The 20805-nt window shown below is 42.5% G+C and overlaps 2 protein-coding genes across 4 annotated transcripts; one reads left to right on the top strand and one right to left on the bottom strand.

Annotated features, from left to right (window-relative positions):
• The first annotated feature begins 663 nt into the window (after window positions 1–663).
• Window positions 664–11259, top strand: LOC129857734 (protein THEMIS2-like). 2 transcript variants are annotated; one of them, XM_055926252.1, is made up of 6 exons: window positions 664–808; window positions 6364–6504; window positions 6743–7171; window positions 7445–8673; window positions 10511–10628; window positions 10882–11259. In XM_055926252.1, the coding sequence occupies exons 1-6, from the start codon at window positions 703–705 to the stop codon at window positions 10980–10982; spliced, it is 2124 nt and encodes a 707-aa protein (XP_055782227.1). In that variant the 5' UTR covers window positions 664–702; the 3' UTR covers window positions 10983–11259. The 2 variants fall into 2 exon arrangements, with proteins under 2 accessions (XP_055782227.1, XP_055782226.1); XM_055926251.1 differs by having other exon boundaries at window positions 10879–11259.
• Window positions 11260–11588: 329 nt separating this feature from the next.
• On the bottom strand, window positions 11589–20592 carry LOC129857735 (replication protein A 32 kDa subunit-like). Of its 2 annotated transcripts, none has more exons than XM_055926253.1 (9): window positions 20398–20592; window positions 19526–19623; window positions 19239–19340; window positions 18953–19066; window positions 18688–18762; window positions 14139–14258; window positions 12941–13072; window positions 12510–12604; window positions 11589–12185 (listed from the first exon to the last, which is right to left on the bottom strand). In XM_055926253.1, exons 1-9 carry the CDS (start codon window positions 20441–20443, stop codon window positions 12098–12100), a joined length of 870 nt encoding a protein of 289 aa, XP_055782228.1. In that variant the 5' UTR covers window positions 20444–20592; the 3' UTR covers window positions 11589–12097. The 2 variants fall into 2 exon arrangements, with proteins under 2 accessions (XP_055782228.1, XP_055782229.1); XM_055926254.1 differs by lacking the exon at window positions 20398–20592 and adding an exon at window positions 20137–20374.
• Between the last annotated feature and the right edge of the window lie 213 nt (window positions 20593–20805).

The following is a 20805-nucleotide window of genomic DNA, read 5'->3' as shown; positions in this document are numbered from 1 at the left end:
ATTATCGCTCATTCACTTGAATCAGATTGAATAGCTTCAAGAATAGTCAATAGTATAGACTGTTTTTTTATTGAAAAGCCACTGGGCAGAATAACATAGACTACTAGAGCACCATACTACTTGTTTCATATTACATTTATAGACTGCAAATTGTAGGAAGTTGCGGTGTCACATTTCATTTTGGTGCATGTTGATGTAGCTTCCCATTTATCACAGACCATACACTTTTGCAGAATGTATCTTAATTATACCTTTTAACTGCTATGGAGTAGAGTATAGAATGTTTATTATTCCTGAGGGGCTGCTTTACAGCTGATAGTGAGACATCTATAAAATATGTATTCACATACAGCAAACATGAATAGAATAAAAAAAATCCACAATGCAATACTGTACTGCTAGGATCCATCATTTTTCAATAGGAAACATGGTGAGTTGTAAGCTTCCTTTTTTGATTGTAGGCCAATAATAAAATGTTAATGGCTGCATAAAATAAGCAAACAATAAATAAGTAAAAGCCCAGTTCACATATCTTTATTGGCAACACAAGCTAGTGTCACAGGGTAGGGGTTAACTTTACTTGAAAATATCTGGTTGCCTACTTCCTCATACAACTGTGGTTTTTGACTGTTAGATCAGTGGCACCTCTCTTGGAACCACAGTTGAGCCTTGACAGCACAACATCGGGGCAGCACTGCAGTGATGGCAGGCACTGAAACAGTTATGTCCCTGCAAGATTTAATTGCATCCTTGGATCAAACTTGTCTGCCACGGATTCTGCAGGTTTGCTCTGGGGTATACTTTCAAGGTAAGACTTTTTCATACTTTCTTTCATGAACTCCATGTGTGGGCAAACCAGTTTTTACATTGCCAGAAATGAGACAGACAAGCAGAGTAGACCTTACTGATTAACAGTCAGTGGCAGTTTTTTAAATAATAAATTCTGACATACACAGAAGTAGAACAAAAGTCTCATAACTAGGCAACAGTACAGAATATCTTATTTACAACTGAGGGTACTTTCATATACTTATCTGTTTTACCGTTTAGAAATGACAGTATCTAGTCCCCACATTTGAAGGTGTCATTTATTTGGACAAATGTAATTATGCGTGTATTAAAGTAGTCAAAGTGTAGTGTTCGGTCACATAGTCCTAGCACGCCATGACTCTACAAACTTGTTTGGATGCATTTGCAGTTTGCGTTTCAGATTATGTTGCGCCCAATAGAAATGAATGGTAAATCATTTATTGTGTCATTTTGGAGTCACTTTTATTGTAAATAAGAGTACGATATGTTTCTGAACACTTCTATATTCATGTGGATCCTACCATGATTATGGATAATCATGAATGAATCGTTAATAATGAGTGAGAAAGTTACAGAGGCATAGATATCATAACATAAAATATAAGTTGACTGTGAAATATCATGAAAACATTGGTTTAATCACCAAAATACAACATAATGATATATTCTGAATTTAGTTGTTTTAACAACCAGTTGATCCAATATCAAAAAATGCAAGATACACTATATATACAAAAGTATGTGGACACCCCTTCAAATGAGTGGATTCAGCTATTTCAGCCACACCCGTTGCTAACAGGTGTATAAAATTGAGCACACAGCCATGTAAATCGCCATAGACAAACATTGGCAGTAGAATGGCCTTACTGAAGAGCTCCGTGCAATTCAATGTGGCACCATCATAGGATGCCACCTTTCCAACAAGTATGTTCCTCAAATTTCTGCTCTGCTAGAGCTACCCCGGTCAACTGTAAGTGCTGTCATTGTGAAGTGGAAACGTGTAGGAGAAACTTTGCCTCAGCTGCGAAGTGGTAGGCCATACAAGCTCACAGAACGGGACCGCCCAGTGTTGTCTGTCCTCTGACCATTCTTGATACACATGGGAAACTGTTGAGTGTGAAAAACCCAGCAGCATTGCCGTTCTTGACACAAACCAGTGTGCCTGGCACCTACTACCATACCCCGTTTAAAGGCATTTAAATATTTTGTCTTGCCCATTCACCCTCTGAATGGCACACATACACAATCCATGTCTCAATTGTCTCAAGGCTTAAAAATCCTTCTTTAACCTGTCTCCTCCCCTACACCTACACTGATTGAAGTGGATTTAACAAGTGACATCAATAAGGGATCATAGCTTTCACTTGGATTCACCAGATCAGTCTATATCATGGAAAGAGTAGGTGTCCTTAATGTTTTGTACACTCAGTGTATATCATACTTTATATGTATATATTTTACAAACATACATTGTAATTATGTAGTTCACCAACTCTGTATATAGTAGACAAACCAGTTTAAAATCTATAGGTTTACCAAAAAGTTAAGTGATTATCGAATAAGAGCAGTTTGATTAAGTAAAAGGTATTTTAACAAATAAGAAGACTATCATATTAAAAGTAATGTGAGCATTGTATTGTGAAAGCCAAGTACTTAATGTAAACATGTATTGCAATGTGGAACATGTATTTCTAGATGAAACACTGATTTAATTTTTGTGTCATTTGTAAATGTGCTTTGAGTTTTGGAACAACTGCCTTTTTGATAATCTGTTTTGAGTTTTGTACTAAGTGTTGTGAAAATGTGTCACATACTTGTGAAAATTTCCCCACAGCATTTGAAAAAACGAACAACCTGCTCACCTCATTGTGAATCTGTCTGTACCATTAGCCTTAGAATCTTCACATTATTAGACACTGAGCTGCTCTTACGCAGCCCTGCCCCTCGATCTGGAGAGGGCATGAGACAGGTGGGTCTCTAGTGAGGGTCACTGACAGGACCTTGCACTTGGCAGGGTTCGGTGACATTTTGCTTGCCTGAACCCATGAGTCAAAGTGGTCCAGGCCCTGCTGTGGTGTGCAGATTTTTCCCCTTGTGCTTGTGTGGGCCAGACTGAAATCATCAATGTACTTCCACCTACCGTCAACACCCCGGGCTGCACCGTCAGTGACTGCAAGGAAGATGAGGACCCAGAGGAGTTCCTTGAACCACACCTCCCTTCAGCTCCTGCCAGTCTGAGTGTTGTTTACTTCCGGTCACAAAACTGCAGAGCCATGCTGTGAGGGCAGGTCTGACATCCAGTTGGATCAGGCGTTCAATGGCGATGGTGTGGCCGATTTTGTCAAAGCCCTTGGAGTAGTGGATGGGATGTGTGACTGTTTGTATAGTCCAAAAGGCTAACGAGAGCGTAAGTCGATGATCTTTCGGGTCTGCTTCCAAACTGTCTGGGGTCTATGTTGGGTTTTATGTCTTCCTTCATCCAGTTGGCAGTGAAGCTCACAGAAACTTTTGATAGTTGTGGTGTCAGGGATATAGGCCATAGCTGGTTGGCTGTCGGGGGGGAGGGTCTTAGGGATGAGCACGACTGTGGCTTCTTTCCACTGGGAGGGGAATTCACCTCGCTGGAATGATGTGTTGAGGATGTCACTGATGGGTTGACTCAACTCGCAGGCAAATTCTCATAGGATCTGCTGTGGCACGCCGTAGGGGCCAGGTTGTTTTTGATCACACGCAGCTTGTCATACACCTCCCAGGGTTGGATTTCAGGGAGAGGCTGCAGGGAACATAAGAAGGCTGGGATGGCTGTTGTGTCCAGGGAAGTTAGTGATTGGCTGACCTGAGAGAACCAGTTGTTCATTTAATTTGTTATTCCTACTTTGTTGTTTTGATCATGGCCAGGAATATACATTTTCAGAGGGGCCTTGATTTCAGCCAGAGGAGGCTGGTGGGAGGAGCTATAGGAGGACGGGCTCATTGTAATGGTTTGGAATAAACGGAACGGAGTCAAACATGGTTTCCATACGTGTTTGACTATGGTTTCTATATGGGTTTGACGCCATATATTCTGTACCAGCCTTTACATTGAGCCTATCCTCCTATACCACCTCCTACCAGTCTCCTCTGCTGTCATACAGGGTCTGTCAGTAGGGTGCATTTTAACAGTTTGGACAGGGAAGTGGTCATTACACACAGCAGTCCATGTTATAGAAGGCAGCAGTCTTGGATGTAGCATCAGGGGCATTGTATACTTCTTGCCAGGAGTGGGTTGTGATCCACTTCCCAAAACTGTCCAGGTTAGATTGTCGGATAGGGCAATGCTATCACTTCTGGTTTGTTGGGCTTTCTCCGAGACCATAGGACTGCCTGATGATCACTGAGGCCAATGGCTGGTAGGATGGATGGTTTATGGTAAAGCTGGTTCATGTCTGTAATGCTCAGGTCCAGTATTGCATCACCTCTGGTACCTTCAATGCCTCTGGTCCCCAATACCTCAGTGAACTCCTCAACCCGAAACAGACTTCATGGTCATGTTGTTTCCCGGCTCTGGAACAAGCCCCCTGGCTCTGCATGCCCCAGACCACAACTGCCTTTAAGTCTGAGCTCAAGAATCACTTCTTCAAACAGTCTTTTGCTAAATATGATCTGTCATGTTGGTCATAGACGTTAGTTTGAGTTCTGTTTTGTCCTTGTTGCCTGCTTTATTTTCTGTATCTTTTATAAAACTAAACCACTTAATGTTTCTTAGCCCTTTAAAGCTTTTTTTATTTTACTGGTTGCTCTCAATGTAAAGAGCTTTGTGATTTACATCTGTAAATGAAAATCACTCTACAAATCTAATCATATTATCCTGCACAACTTGGGTAAACCTATGTATGGCAAGACCAGTTAGGATACCCATGTCTTGAGCGTGTGATCTTTGTGCCGCTAACTTTCTCACTCATTATTCACGATTCACACATGATTATCCATAATCATGTTGGCATCCACATGAATGTAGAAGTGTTCAGAAACATTCTTAATTACAAAAAAAAGTGACAATGCATTATTTACCATTCACACCTTTTCTATTCATATCCATGCTGTCTATATCCCCCCATTCACATACATATATTCCGGACTCTGACGTCTTAATTCGTTATTTAAATAAAAATACTTTTGGATTATGTGCGTATTGTTATTGTATTGCTGCACTGTTGGAGCTAGAAACATAATGTCACGTTGTATAATGATAGGAGACAGGCGCAGGAATCCGAAATAGTTTTTAAAATATATTTCTCTACCCAAAAATACATACCTCATGAACATGACGGGGTCGAATCCCAAAACAAACACACACACACACACAACACAGGGCTATAACACAAACAAAGAGCGAGGTGTAAACCTCTAATAAATAACCGGGACGAGACCGGTATTAACAAATGCATACTAACACCGTAAAGCGCAAGCCGATACAACGGAGCACATGTACTCAAAAGACCAACGGACATGGAACAATAATCAACAAGGACAATGAGGAACAGAGGGCACATATATACACATACTAATCGGGGGGAATGGGAACCAGGTGTGCATAATGAGACAAGACAGTCCGGGGTTGGTGGTAATGATCCAGTTCAGTGAGCCGGAGCTGGTGAACGGAATGAGCAGCAGTACCGGGGAATCCGTGACACATAAGCATTTCACTGCACTTGCAATAACATCTGCAACTGTGTAGGCGACCAATAAACTTTGATTTGATTTCTATTGGGCACAACATAATCTGAAACACAACCAAAACAAACGTAAATGCATCCAACAAGTTTGTAGAGTCACTTGATGTAGTCGCTTGATGTAGTCATTGCACGCTAGGAATATGGGAGCAAAATACACATTTTTGACTACTTTAATACTCACATAAGTGAATTTGTCCAAATACTGATGACACCTTCAAATGGGAGTAGATATATAAAGTGCTTTCATTTCTAAACAGTAAACAGATATGTATATATCCCCTCAAATTATAGGTGACATACTGTACTGTCGCCTCATGAAACATTTGATCTCAAATCCAAAATGCTGGAGTATAGAGCTAAATTAAATGTTTTTGCTTCACTTTCTAAATAAATACGTAGAGGACTATATGTAATATCACATGTTCAAATGTTTATAGATAATAATATGCTTGGTTATATGGATGGATGGTCAGTTCATCCATCCATCCAGTCCATCAGTTGATGCATACTGCTGACTACAACCAGGTTGATATTGAGACAATGTATCAAAGAAATGACATGCAACCCACAAGAAAAAGCTATTTAATTCCAAATAAGGAAATGGTGGGAAAATGAAAGTAGAAAGCCTCATGAGTGATGTTCCTGGAACAGATAAGTTAGTACTGTGTAATGTATATATATTTCTATCAGTTGAGGCATGCTTTGTAACGGTACGGTATTATTGAGTAAACACCTCCAATAACAAAATTAATTAAATAAACAAGTACAGTATATGCATGTTGCTGCAAATATTGCCCTGTCATCAGAGCTGAAATTGTGGTGTGTTGATGCTTTATAGGGTCTGTTTATGAGCTGTCGGGAAGCGAGGTGTGCCTGTCCACGGGGGACCTGGTGAAGGTCATCGACATCGAGCTCCTGTCTGTCAGCTGTGAGGACACCAGCAACAATAATACGTTTGAGCTGCCCATCAACCATGCAGGTGAGGCTTATGGTTTTCAACAAATGCGCTTAGCCAGGCCTAGAAATAGAAAAAGAAATGCCTCCGGTCCCACTAGCACAAATGATTGACTTGACCAAGAATGGCAGTTCTAGTAATTCTATGTATGTGAGCCCCCCTTATTCTTTATTAACCATGGTAATATGTTTAATCAATTTTAATAAAATCCCTTGATCAAGGCTGTGTTATTCATGGCCTCATTGCGGACTCTCCTGCTCAGATCTGTTCAAGCTGGTTCCAGAGGAGATGCCATACAGCACAGTGGAGGAGATGGTGAGTCTGAGGCCTGTAGGCCTGGACACCTGCCTTCCCTTCACCTTCACCAGCCGATGTGAGCTGACCTTACAGAATTCCACCCTCGGCGCCGGGGTGGCCGTGACCATGCTACACATCGAACAGCAGGACGGGGGTGAGGAGAGCTGCGTCCGCTGTGAACTGAGAGGCCAGCAGGGGGCGTCGGCTGAAGTGCTAGTCCCCTTCTCCTGCTGTGGGGAGTTCTATGAGTGTGAGAGTGACCAGACCTACACCCTCAAGGAGATCATGTCCTCGCCCCACCTCTGCAGCCGGCACTTTTGCTTCAGCAAGAAGACCAAGCACGGGGCATCGCTAGTCTTCAGCCCCATATACCAGGTCCAGGCCATCATGCACTGTGAGTAGAACCTGGTTCTGAGTCAACCAACGGCATACTTCCTTAGCCAATGAAAAAACATTGAGATATCATGTTAGAATCTAGAACTGTAGAGCACGTCATCAAAGCTATTGGCAAACTGTAGCCTTCATTTATTTTTCACAAATCATTACACTACAGGATTGTGCAATTTGAACATACAGCTTAGTTTTTTTATTCTGCTCAGCATCAAGTTTAGTACTTTACTGTATGGGTCTTCACCCTTTCAACAAAAATTCTCAAATTTTCTCACAGTGAGGAAGAACATAGTCAAGTTCCCCTCCAGCTTGGAGGTGGATGTGGTCGACGTGACGACGCAATCCCAAGACTTGACATTTGTGACCCCGCTCACTCTTCTCGAGGTCTTTGCACAGCCAGACGAGGCCTTCCCCACAATGGCTGAAATACTGGAGCACCATGAGGGCCAGCCTCTGTTCCGTTGTACCTGGCTGGCTGAACTACACAAGGGCGATCCTCTAGTTCTTCACAAGCGTGGTTCCTCAGCCATGGTTCTGGCTTCGGGTCTCAAGGGGCGCAAGGCCCGCCAGTACTTCCTAATGTCGCAGAGCTACGGGGGACGGCTGCGACGGAGGCCGCGGGAGTTCGAGTCGGTGTACGAGCTGTACGCCGCCTCGACCCAAGCGCCGTTTCTCACGGTCAGGGTGACGCGGCACAGTGAGGAGCTGGAGGAGGAGGGGCTTCTGGCACTCAGTGTGGGCGAGCAGCTGGAGGTGCTGCGCTGCGAGAAGGTGAAGCTGCCCGGAGGAAGAACCAGCCAGGAGGAGAAGAATAACCAGACCGTGGAGGTCCTTGTATGTAGACGTCTACAAGAAGTGGACGATGACGAGGAGGAGGATGAAGAGGAGAAGGAGGAGAGCGAGGTGGTCCACTTGCCCCTGTACATGCAGAGCCACTTTGTGGAGAAGCTTACGGACAATAAGAAGTACAGCCTGAAGGACTTGTGCAAGGCCTTCGCTCTGCCATTGGACGTTAAGGTGGTGAGCGGTGACACAGAGCTGGAGAAAGATCCTCTGGTGGGGTTCTCATCCCTGAGGCTGCAGGAGGCTACTATACAGCCCATGGTCCAGGCCAGCCTTCCAGGAAAGCCAGAGAGGTGCTTTGAGATACCCACCGACTGGCTTAACATGTCTTTGTCTTTTACTAACGACCCCTTGCCTTTGACCCAAGAATATCACCTGGAGACAGTTACAGAGGTGACGGACTCATTCTATTACGAATTTCGAAAGCTCACCGCATCAGATGAGCCCCCACCACCACGTCCACCAAAGCCGAAGACATCATCAAGATCAAATCCGCCGTCAGGCTCAAAGCCATTGTCAGGCTCAAAGTCTTCCAAGGCAACCCCTTCACCCTCACACCCAGATGCCCCCTGTCTTCCACCCAAAAGCGGCACCCTTTCCCTGTTGAGTGGTCTAAGTCTTGATAGCAAAAAGACTCAAAGGCCCCCTGCTCCTCTGCCTCCGGTAAGCTCTTCCTTTCAGACCTTATGTACTTTCTAGGCAGGATATAGCACTGCTCATCTCCTGTTGTCACTCCTGTCTTGCTGACTTGTTTACTGTCCTACTATCTTGCATCCCATGTATTTCCCTTGTACTCTGCCTTGCAGCTCCCACATCCCTTGTCTTAGCTGTGAAATTGTCTAAACAAAATGTGGCACTGTACTGTCTCTATGTCTGATGTTTCTCTGTTTTAACTTTAAAATGTTCTCTGTAAAGTATGTTGAGATATTGTGAAATACACTTTATATAAGTTTAATAAGTTGTGACTTGATTTAACTAGGACTAAAATGCTGCCTCATATAATAGGGTCTTGGGTTGCTCAATCAATGTCTTATATTATGGTAGACCATTCCATTCTTATGGGGTGGCTAAGGAGTATTGGTGTCTCTGAGGGGTCTTTGGCCTGGTTTGCTAACTACCAAGTCAGACAATCTGCTGTCTCAGCCACTGCCTGTCACCAAGGGAGTACCCCAAGGCTCAATCCTAGGCCCCACACTCTTCTTAATTTACATCAACAACATAGCTCAGGCAGTAGGAAGCTCTCTCATCCATTTAAATGCAGATGATAGTCTTATACTCAGCTGGCCCCTCCCCGGATTTTGTGTTAAATGCTCTACAACAAAGCTTTCTTATTGTCCAACAAGCTTTCTCTACCCTTAACCTTGTTCTGAACACCTCCAAAACAAAGGTCATGTGGTTTGGCATGAAGAATGTCCCTCTCCCCACAGGTGTGATTACTACCTCTGAGGGTTTAGAGCTTGAGGTAGTCACCTCATACAAGTACTTGGGAGTATGGCTAGACGGTGCACTGTCCTTCTCTCAGCGCATATCAAAGCTGCAGGCTAAAGTTAAATCTAGACTTGGTTTCCTCTATCATAAACGCTCCTCTTTCACCCCAGCTGCCAAACTAACCCTGATTCAGAGGACCATCCTACCCATGCTAGATTACAGAGACATCATTTATAGATCGGCAGGTAAGGGTGCACTCGAGTGGCTAGATGTTCTTTACCATTCGGCCATCAGATTTGCCACCAATGCTCCTTATAGGACACATCACTGCACTCTATACTCCTCTGTAAACTGGTCATCTCTGTATACCCGTCGCAAGACCAACTGGTTGATGCTTATTTATAAAACCTTCTTAGGCCTTACTTCCCCCTATCTGAGATATCTACTGCAGCCCTCATCCTCCACATACAACACCCGTTCTGTCAGTCACATTCTGTTAAAGGTCCCCAAAGCACACGAATTCCTGGATCGCTCCTCTTTTCAGTTTGCTGCAGCTAGCGACTGGAATATCTTCATTCAAAGACTCAATCATGGGCACTTTTACTGACAGTTGTGGCTGCTTTGTGTGATGTTTTGTCTCTACCTTCACTTTGTTGCTGTTGACTGTGCACAATAAGGTTTGTACCATGTTATGTTGCTACCATGCTGTGTTGTTGCCTTGCTATGTTGTCTTAGATCTCTCTTTATGTAGTCTCTCTTGTTGTGATGTGTGTTTTGTCCTATATTTATATTTAATCCCAGGCCCCCCATCCCCGCAAGAGGCCTTTGCCTTTTGGCAGGCCGTCATTGTAAATAAGAATTTGTTAACTGACTTGCCTAGTTAAATAAAAAATATTAGAACATTCACACACAACATACTCCAACCGCATGTTACTGTAGTCTCATCAGTTGTGAAAATATTGTTTGCTGATGCAGACTCCTCACCCCATGCATATATGTGGTTCCTGTTATTTCAACATAGCATGTACACTTCCTAGAATAACGGTAGCTTCATTTTCCTGTTGTCGTGAAGGCTTTCAAGGATGATGCCCCTCCGCTGAATCCAAGAAAGCCTATGACCGATGTCAAGTCAGGCAAGGCTCAGCCAAACACTTACAGCAAGTCTATAAGTCGAAAGTCCAACAATAAAGGTACAGTATGTCTTACATTGGAAATTACTTGTGAGCTATGACATGAGGGAAGTAAAAGTCTACTTCTTTTAGGTTCATTGTTCACTTCTTTCAGGTTCTAGGTTATTTTTTTCTGAATTTGGTGCATATTTTTATAAAACATTTTACTGTTATCTGTAGTTTCCTGTTTAGGTAAATGTTTTTGCACTGGTTGACCACTTCACACAAAACCTCAATTGTTCGGTAAGCCTAAAATTAACTTGTTTTTCAGCAGCGGCGAAATATGAAGTTCAAGCAGATGTGGACAGTGACCATGATTATGAGCAAGTGGACGACAAGTTGAAAAGGGCACAGGACAATTTTTTATTTTACTGAACCATCCAGAGGAATAACTATTAAAAGGCTAACTAAAGTCTCATTGCATAAAATAGAATAACTATTGGGTGCAAAACAATGTCATAACTATACAGACTGATAGCCAGCCACTGTAACCGTGAATATTTTGAGATGGGACTGTGCAAAAACAGGATACATGTCTTATTGTACCCATATTTTGTTACTTGGTTTTCATTTTCTACATTGCTAAAGTCACAAGCAACACTTGCCAACCGATTATCCCAAATGCTTATCATAATAAAAGCCCATTGGTGTTTATGGTTGTTACATTTCATAATTTAGCCATGTATTTTGTAACTTAAAATGTTCCCTTATTTTAAAACTCAATGATGCTAGTCTGTCAGTGTCAGTGACCTTAGTGTTAAGAGTGGAGGTCAATATAAGAGTGGAGGTCAATATAAGAAAGCCGGACTGATAACGGTGGGGATCTTCTTGCGCAACACAAAGCTTTACTGGTGCATATGCGTCATTGCTTTGGGTATCGATACTGTATGATCTTATACTTCTGCATTCTAAGGTTACATACATTGTAAGAGATACTTCCCAATTGACTATATAAAAGAATAGTAATACCTTGAGAACAAATTACACATTTTTCTGAAAATATACATTTACTAGAGACAAAAACAAAACAGAGACATAAGACAATCTGAATAGGAATGGCAAAATTTTGCATTCTGTCCACCATTTTTAAACGACAACTACCAAGACCAATGATTCAGGAACTGGTAGTCACACAGATTGCATTCACTGTGAGACAAATCATTGGCCTGTGATGCACCCACTCTTACTGTAATATAATTAACGGAAGTTGAAACAGGATATGTGAACACTGGCCACCACGTCAGTCAAACCAAGGCCTAATTTCACAGAAACCCTCAGGATTATATACACTTCCCATGATGTTCCTCAGTATGAATCATGCTTCGATGAATGACTACAGGTTCTATTTTCAGTGTTGAGATCTTAAAATTCTAAGAGGGGGTTGGGTGTTATTCTTAAATACAATCGTCCGCTCATAGCGCACAGTGTGTTGAGAATGAACCCAAGACTATGATCATGTTCTTAGTGCTAACAGGGAATGGAGAGATGCTTTAGTCGTCATTGTCCGTAGACTTGAAGTGATCTTCGTCGATGGTGGAGAAGATGTGTCCTTCGTTGCTGAGGAACTCCACTGCATGCCTATGATTAGACAAAGGACAGTAAGACTGCATAATTAAGCATGCTGCATTGGCACCAGTCTACTTTTATGCCTTGCACATGAGAGTGCACTGGGCCACGTTCAGTAGGCAAATGTTGAACGTTGCAGATAGAAATGCAATGAATAGAGACGATATTACTTATTCTACATCCCAGAAATACATGTTTGTTCTATAAAATATTTTTATCTGAACGCCGGCCAACGTTGTGCCCTGCAGAACACGACCACTATTGTGGTCCAACAGGACACATTCAAGCATATCAATCAGAATCAGATTTGAGGACGGAGGGAAGGGAATGTCTTACTTGATGACAGCCAAGCTCATGCCGCTCAATCTCTGCTTCAAGTCCTGTGTGCTGATACCCTGTGCGTCTGCACAGCTCCTTATCAAGCTCAGCACCTTATGAGAGGACAAGACCATAACATAAAAACCATTCATATAGAATATTGTGCCAATCACATGTAGAACAACTCTTGAAGACTTCCCAATTGTTATGCCAGTCCTACAGATGGCAAGTTTGGTAAGGCATTTTTTATAAAAACTGATGAGGCCCAATTAATTTTGTAATCATTAGACCACCAATGTGCTGGATTTTTTAAATAAAATACACTTTTTTCTCCTTTCACCTGGTAACAGGTAAGGTGTGTGGGTTTACTTTCCAATTCATATGGTCGGTGCGTTTCTACCAACTATTTAATGTTCCCATCGCTTTTCTTTAGTCCATTGCAGACTCACCTGGTTCTGGCTTGGGCTCAGGCCGTTAGCGGACATGTCGTTGGCACCCGAGTATCCACCTCCCATGTTGCCACCCATTCCCGGCCGCGACAAGGGCACCATGCTAGTGTTCATTCCCCCTCCTCCGCCCAACTAAAAAGGGAACCAGAACTGTGTGTGAGTGGTGCCAAGCAGGAAGAGATTCAAAACCAAACTTTATTAATAAAAAGCACAAGCAGCTGATTGTGGCATTACTGAAGTTGAATGGCCTTATTCAAAGCTAAGTTTAATGATTCATGCATCTCTATTTAAATATGTGGCAGATGGGCCAAGGCCAACTCATCAGCTCTGTGACTACTGTTATACAGTTGGAAAAGAGTACAAAATGCAGGCATAGTGGTGCTCTTCAGGGCCAAAAATTTACTTTTTGGTCCACCAGGCACTACATTTTTTACCAGACAAAATATTTCTTCAACCCTAAAATTACATCAACAAAACAAAAAACAGATGAGCATGCTTTGTAATGTTTCTAAAACAATAATGTATTACTAGTAAGAAGTAATGTGGTATATTGTTTAATTTCGTATACATTTTTGTGACCAGTGTTAACCAAAATAATCACAGATGTTCACATGCCCCGTTAAGGGCAGGAGGTTACCGTGGTAACCCGTCTGAGATTCAGAGTCTGACTAATGGCTGCATTGTCTTCTCTTCCCTAGCAGTTGAAACTCAAACTCAAAAAAACCTAGCTTGCGAACAAAATGTAAATTGGCAAGAAACACAATGACAAAGTATCAGTAGACTTCCGATTCCAGTAAATTAGACTAACTTTATGCCTGTGCAGTGCTTCTAAAACATTATCTTTCACGCAGCTCTTCATGGACGCACAGCCCCTAGACAGGCAGTGTGGCCGCTCGAGGTGGGATAGGCTATAGGATACGTAGTTTTGACTTTGTGCGATAAATTTACCAACAATGAAACAAAACGGTAGAAATACTATAAAAAACAGCTACTGCGGCATTTATTTTAATATAAATGTGATTACTTGACTTCTTATTAACAAATGCGAGTGAAACGCTCAAAGTGTGAAGCCCTGACCACCCGCCAACATGGCTGGTGAAAAAGGCATCTTACCCACCAATGCCAAAATCTACCCGCAGGAGGCGAGTGTTCATTTTAGGCCCTGGTGCTCTTTGTCATGTGTGAAGGAGGTTCTCACCATAATAGTCTGTGGTTTGCTGAGCAGCACATGTGCCTGCACCACCTCCAGCATGTGAGAGGTGATCTCGTTCATGTCCTCTAGGGGCCGGACGCTGAACGCTACCACGGACCTGTGGTTCTATTGAAGACAGGAAGTTACACAAACACCCACAGTCAGTGCATCAGACACAGAGAGACACACAGGACTGAATGTGCAACACACACTTTCAGTTAACATGAATGCATTTGCACAGGTCGGTGGAGGCTCCTCAGAGAAGGGTGGACCATCCCACTCAGTGAATTGCATAAAAATAAATAAAGTGAAACATTTTAGATAAAACTATACTAAATATATTAATGTCAACAAATAATCGATAAAAAAACCACACTGTTTTGCAATGAAGGGCTATAGTACACTCAACATCACCCTCTAGGGTAGCACCATGGTGTAGCCAGATGAAAGCTATTTTCCATCCTCTGGGTACATTGACATCAATACAAAACCTAGGAGGGTCATGGTTCTCACACCCTTCCATAGACTTAGAAAGTAATTATGAAGACTTCCGGAGGACATCCTCCAACCTATCAGCATAAACGGACATGCTGTCCAATCAAAGGAGCAGAGAATGAATCTAGTACTGAAACCATATGCTACAGCTAGCTAGCACTGCAGTGCATAAATTGTGGTGAATAGTTGACTCAAAGATCAGGAAAGAAAATAGTTGATCAGTTTGAACAAATTAAATTCTTAAATTAAGCAGCAGCAGAGAGAGAGCTAGCTATACAATTAGTGTACAAAACATTAAGAACACCTTCCTAATATTGAGTTGCACCGCCACTTTTGCTTTCAGAACAGCCTCAATTCAGTTCTTGACACAAACCAGTGCTTCTGGCACCTACTACCATACACCGTCCAAAGGTACTTAAATATTTTGTCTTGCACATTCACCCTTTGAATGGCACACATACACAATCCATATGTCAACTGTCTCAAAAATACTTATTTAACCTATCGCCTACCCTTCATCTACACTGATCGAAGTGGATTTAACAAGTGACATCAATATGGGATCATAGTAAGTCTATGTCGTGGAAAGAGCAGGTGTTCATAATGTTTTGTACACAGTGTATTTTTAAATTATTGGTTTAGCTTTCACATACTTAGCTAATGCAGCAGATTTAGCCTACACAAAAACCTGACAGAGGAATGCAATTTATGTTGGCTAAGGCTATTCAACACTGCAACTCTTCCAAGTCAAGGGGAGCTTTCTGTTTTATAAATTTATTGCCACAGGGGCCCGCCGGTGTAACTGCTGAACACTGTTCTGCGTGATTGTCCACAGGGATTGATTGTGGGTTTACTAGTTCTACTTTGTTGACTATGACGTTAGCTAATATGGTGACAACGATGTAGGCATTTTAGCAGTTTTGGTTTGGCTTGGGGAGATTTTTGCACATGGTCATCAAAGTGATGATGCTGTATGTGGCTGCTATGAAAGTGAACCGTGTGTGCTACTGATAAACGGTGTATTCACTTCGCCAATTCTGTTGCAAAACGTTTCTAAAACGGAAGCAAACGGAACTAAACGGAAATGGACCTACCCAAATTTGTCCAATAGAAACGCTTGTTTAAGTTGCAAAACGGAACGTTCTTTAACTGTTTGGACAAATGATTACACATCAGATCAGGTAGATGCAGGCAAGAGTGTGCAAGGCAGTATTTAAAGTGTCACGTTCTCACCTTGATTACTCCAATTTGTCTCTCGACCTGTGTACCTAGGCTATAAACATTCAATTGTAGGCTAGGTTGTAGCAATCTCATGATAGGCATATGGCAAATTTGTGTATCATGTAATAGCCTAAACCTATCGATGATACTCTGCTCAAAAAAATAAAGGGAACACTTAAACAACACAATGTAACTCCAAGTCAATCACACTTCTGTGAAATCAAACTGTCCACTTAGGAAGCAACACTGATTGACAATAAATTTCACATGCTGTTGTGCAAATGGAATAGAAAAAAGGTGGAAATTATAGGCAATTAGAAAGACACCCCCAAAAAAGCAGTGATTCTGCAGGTGGTGACCACAGACCACTTCTCAGTTCCTATGCTTCCTGGCTGATGTTTTGGTCACTTTTGAATGCTGGCGGTGCTCTCACTCTAGTGGTAGCATGAGACGGAGTCTACAACCCACACAAGTGGCTCAGGTAGTGCAGTTCATCCAGGATGGCACATCAATGCGAGCTGTGGCAAAAAGGTTTGCTGGTCATTTTGCAGGGCGCTGGCAGTGCACCTCCTTGCACAAAGGCGGAGGTAGCGGTCCTGCTGCTGGGTTGTTGCCCTCCTACGGCCTCCTCCACGTCTCCTGATGTACTAACCTGTCTCCTGGTAGCGCCTCCATGCTCTGGACACTACGCTGACAGACACAGCAAACCTTTTTGCCACAGCTCGCATTGATGTGCCATCCTGGATGAACTGCACTACCTGAGCCACTTGTGTGGGTTGTAGACTCCGTCTCATGCTACCACTACAGTGAGAGCACCGCCAGCATTCAAAAGTGACCAAAACATCAGCCAGGAAGCTGAGAAGTGGTCTGTGATCACCACCTGCAGAATCACTGCTTTTTTGGGGGTGTCTTGCTAATTGCCTATAATTTCCACCTTTTGTCTATTCCATTTGCACAACAGCATGTGAAATGTATTGTCAATCAGTGTTGCTTCCTAAGTGGACAGTTTGATTTTCACAGAAGTGTGATTGACTTGGAGTTACATTGTGTTGTTTAAGTGTTCCCTTTATTTTTTTGAGCAGTGTACATTGAGTTGGGTGAATAGAGTACGAATGACAGTCATCCAATATTCTGTAATAGAAATAAGGCCATGCTCATAAAAAAATGAATTGTTCTCCCTAATGTTAAACAGCACCGACCGCCACTGGCATGGTGTAGTTAACATTTGTGAATCAAAATGCCAGAGGAAACTCCCTGCCCTAGACGCATATACAGTTGAAGTCAGAAGTATACATATAGCTTAGCCAAACACTTTTAAAAACACAGTTTCACAATTCCTGACATTTAATCCTAGTAAAAATGAGCCTTCCACAAGCTTAAGTTGGGTGAATTTTGGCCCATTCCTCCTGACACAGCTGGTGTAACTGAGTCAGGTTTGCAGGCCTCCTTGCTTGCAAACACTTTCAGTTCTACCCACAAATTTTCTATAGGATTGAGGTCAGGGCTTTGTGATGGCCACTCCAATACCTTGACTTTGTTGTCCTTAAGCCATTTTGCCACAACTTTGGAAGTTTGCTTGGGGCCATTGTCCATTTGGAAGATCCATTTGCGACCAAGCTTGAACTTCCTGACTGATGTCTTGAGATGTTGCTTCAATATATCCACACAATTTTCCTCCCTCATGATGCATTCTATTTTGTGAAGTGCACCAGTCCCTCCTGCAGCAAAGCACCCCCACAACATGATGCTGCTACCCCCATGCTTCACAGTTTGGATGGTGTTCTTCGGCTTGCAAGCCTCACCCCTTTTCCTCCAAACATAACAATGGTCATTATGGCCAAACAGTTCTATTTTTGTTTCATCAGACCAGAGGACATTTCTCCAAAAAGTACGATCTTTCTCCCCATGTGCAGTTGCAAACCGTAGTCTTGATTTTTTAATGCCAGTTTTGGAGCAGTGGCTTCTTCCTTGCTGAGCGGCTTATCAGTTTGTCGATATAGGACTTGTTTTGCTGTGGATATAGATACTTCTGTACCCTTTTCCTCCAGAATCTTCATACGGTCCTTTGCTGTTGTTCTGAGATTGATATGCACTTTTAGCACCAAAGTACATTAATCTCTAGGAGACAGAACGCGTCTCCTTCCTGAGCGGTATGACGGCTGCGTGGTCCCATGGTGTTTCTACTCACGTACTATTGTTTGAACAGATGAACGTGGTACCTTCAGGCGTTTGGAAATTGCTCCCAAGGATGAACCAAACTTGTGGAGGTCTACAATTTGTTTTCTGAGGTCTTGGCTGATTCATTTTGATTTTCCCATGATGTCAAGCAAAGACCATGATGTCAAGTACACCTCGTACCTGTGGATGTATTTCAAGGCCTACCTTCAAACTCTGTGCCTCTTTACTCAAATTATGTCAATTAGCCTATCAGAAGTTTCTGAATTCATGACATCATTTTCTGGAATTTTCCAAGCTGTTTAAAGCACAGTCAACTTAGTGTATGTAAACTTCTAACCCACTGGAATTGTGATACAGTGAATTATAAGTGAAATAATCTGTCTAAACACTTGTTGGAAAAATTACTTGTGTCATGCACAAAGTAGATGTCCTAACCGACTTGCCAAAACTATAGTTTGTTAAGAAGAAATTTGTGGAGTGTTTAAAAAACAAGTTTTAATGACTCCAACCTAAGTGTATGTAAACTTCCGACTTCAACTGCAAAATAAACATTTGCAGGTTACACATGGCTCTCCATTGTTTGAAAACATTTTAAAAAAACATGTGTAGAATGATGTGGTCAGGGCTGTGATATGTAGTTGTGTGGGGATGATGACCTCACCTGGAAGGAGCGCAAATTGCCAGAGACCTTGACGTAAGTGCCTGGGGGGATGACAGTGCTGTCCACACTGGAATCCTATGAGTGAGGAGAGACAGCAGGACAGAACCATAGGTGAGTAGAGTTAGCAGTTGAACTCTCATTTGAGTGTAGCCTGATGTCACAAAATATATGTTAATTGAACATCATTTGGAAATTATACCACAAGTGTTGACTGTACTGTATATCCTTCCTGATCCTAGTACTTAGCAGCCACGATGAGACTCACCTCCGTATCTACCCACTGCTTCACGTCCATAGGGGCCCCTGTCATGTCATCGACTTTGTACTGGATGTTGGTCATGGATTTGTCAGTGGTTCTGATGATGCCCACAATGGTAACCTAGCACACAAAAAGAGAATACTGTCATAGGATACCAAGGCACACCTCACACATTTCATTTGTACATGGAAGATTAAAATCCTAATCAGTCTATGAGTCACGGTATCGCAACACACCACAAACCCCAACAAAATGGCCACCATCCTCATATTTAAGACATAATTTGGGTTACCTGGGCAACCTCTATCTCTCCTACTCTGAAGACATCCTCTGTTTGGGCAGCAGACATGAGCTGGGACACTGTGCAGGGGATAATATGTTGGGCACGTTGTCTCTGTAAACATACACAGTAAGCCTGAGTAATTCATATTGAGCCAACTTTAACCTACAATACAAAAAAAATTAAACAATGGCTGACACAATAGTGCGTTTTGCTACTAATATTACGATGACAGGCCTTTTCCACTAGCTGTTCGCTGACTTTGTAATATACGGAGTTGGTGAGTGACAAATACAGACCCCTTTCTTCTCTCCTCCCTGGGAGGCAGCAGGTGATGCGAATCCTCCCGGGGACTGAGTGTATCCACCACCCATGTTTGATTCACCGTATGATCCACCTACGTGAATTGACAGTCTTTAAAATATATATATACTTAACTAGGCCAATCACCGACGGTTGTGACAATGAGACAACTGCAGCAATAATCCACTCTCTGACTGAAACCATGGAAACAAGCTGGCATTACTAACTAACGTTAGGTAGCTCATTGGTGGAGACACACTGATTGGTGGAGACGCTACACACTAGTGAGCCAAATATCTAGCTGACAAAAGCACTTTTGGAACAAGTTAACTACAGTAGCTAAGGTTAGTTAGAGTTACCTAACTAACGTTTGCTACTGTTGTTTCCTGTTACTGTACGACAAAAAGCTCGGTGCCTTTTAGTTTACAGAAGAAATACGGTCAAGTCAGCTACTAGCTATCTAGGCGCCCAAACTTTGCACAACAAAACAGGCCTCAAGAGCGCTGGTTACAATAGCAAGCTAACGTTATTTACAACAACTAGTCAACTTTTGAGCTATTCTTGACAGCCATATAACGTTAAACCATTGCTACAAAGACAAACTCACCTTGGTTCCACATGGTGCCGTTACCTTACGTTATATGATAAAATAATGTTTAAACAGGTGGCAAGACAATAAAACGTGTAAAAACTATTCACAACTATTCCTCTTCCTCTTCTTATACAATTCCGCGCGCTGGAAAGTTGACAGTATAGAACGCATGCGCCCTACAGAAATGCCGCTAAATCCATTGTCCAATGAGATTCTCTGATTAGATTTGGTAGCTAAACCAATGAACATGCGAGATTGCTAGACGCACTAGCTTACCCAGAGATACACTACATGAGTATGTGGACACCTGCTCGCATGACATCTGATTCCAAAATCATGGGCATTAATAGTGGCGACCCGTCATTCTGGCTTTCTTGAGTAAGGCAGCTCCAAAATGCAGGTGTTTCAGCCTAGCTCAGTGCTTTCTGTGGTGGAGGGGCAGCCAGCGGAATATACAGAGCGTAGGCGTTGGTAGTCTTCTCTCGTTGCGCTGTGATTGGCTCAGTGTTCTGTCAGTTTCGAAAATCGTAAGAGCTTTCATTGTCTGTGTGTTTCGGGTGGGGGGATTTCCACAAAATCAAACCTATTTTAAATGTGGTCACCCTAAGCAGGATAGGATAACTTATGCAACAGGTTAGGATACTGAGTTTTAGTTTAGGGTTAGGAAAAATGAGGGGGAAATAT

The sequence above is a fragment of the Salvelinus fontinalis genome, chromosome 6 (assembly GCF_029448725.1).
Source record: "Salvelinus fontinalis isolate EN_2023a chromosome 6, ASM2944872v1, whole genome shotgun sequence".
Classification (NCBI taxonomy): domain Eukaryota; kingdom Metazoa; phylum Chordata; class Actinopteri; order Salmoniformes; family Salmonidae; genus Salvelinus; species Salvelinus fontinalis.
Note: the sequence above shows the minus strand (reverse complement) of the source record. Positions and strands in the feature narration are given on the sequence as shown.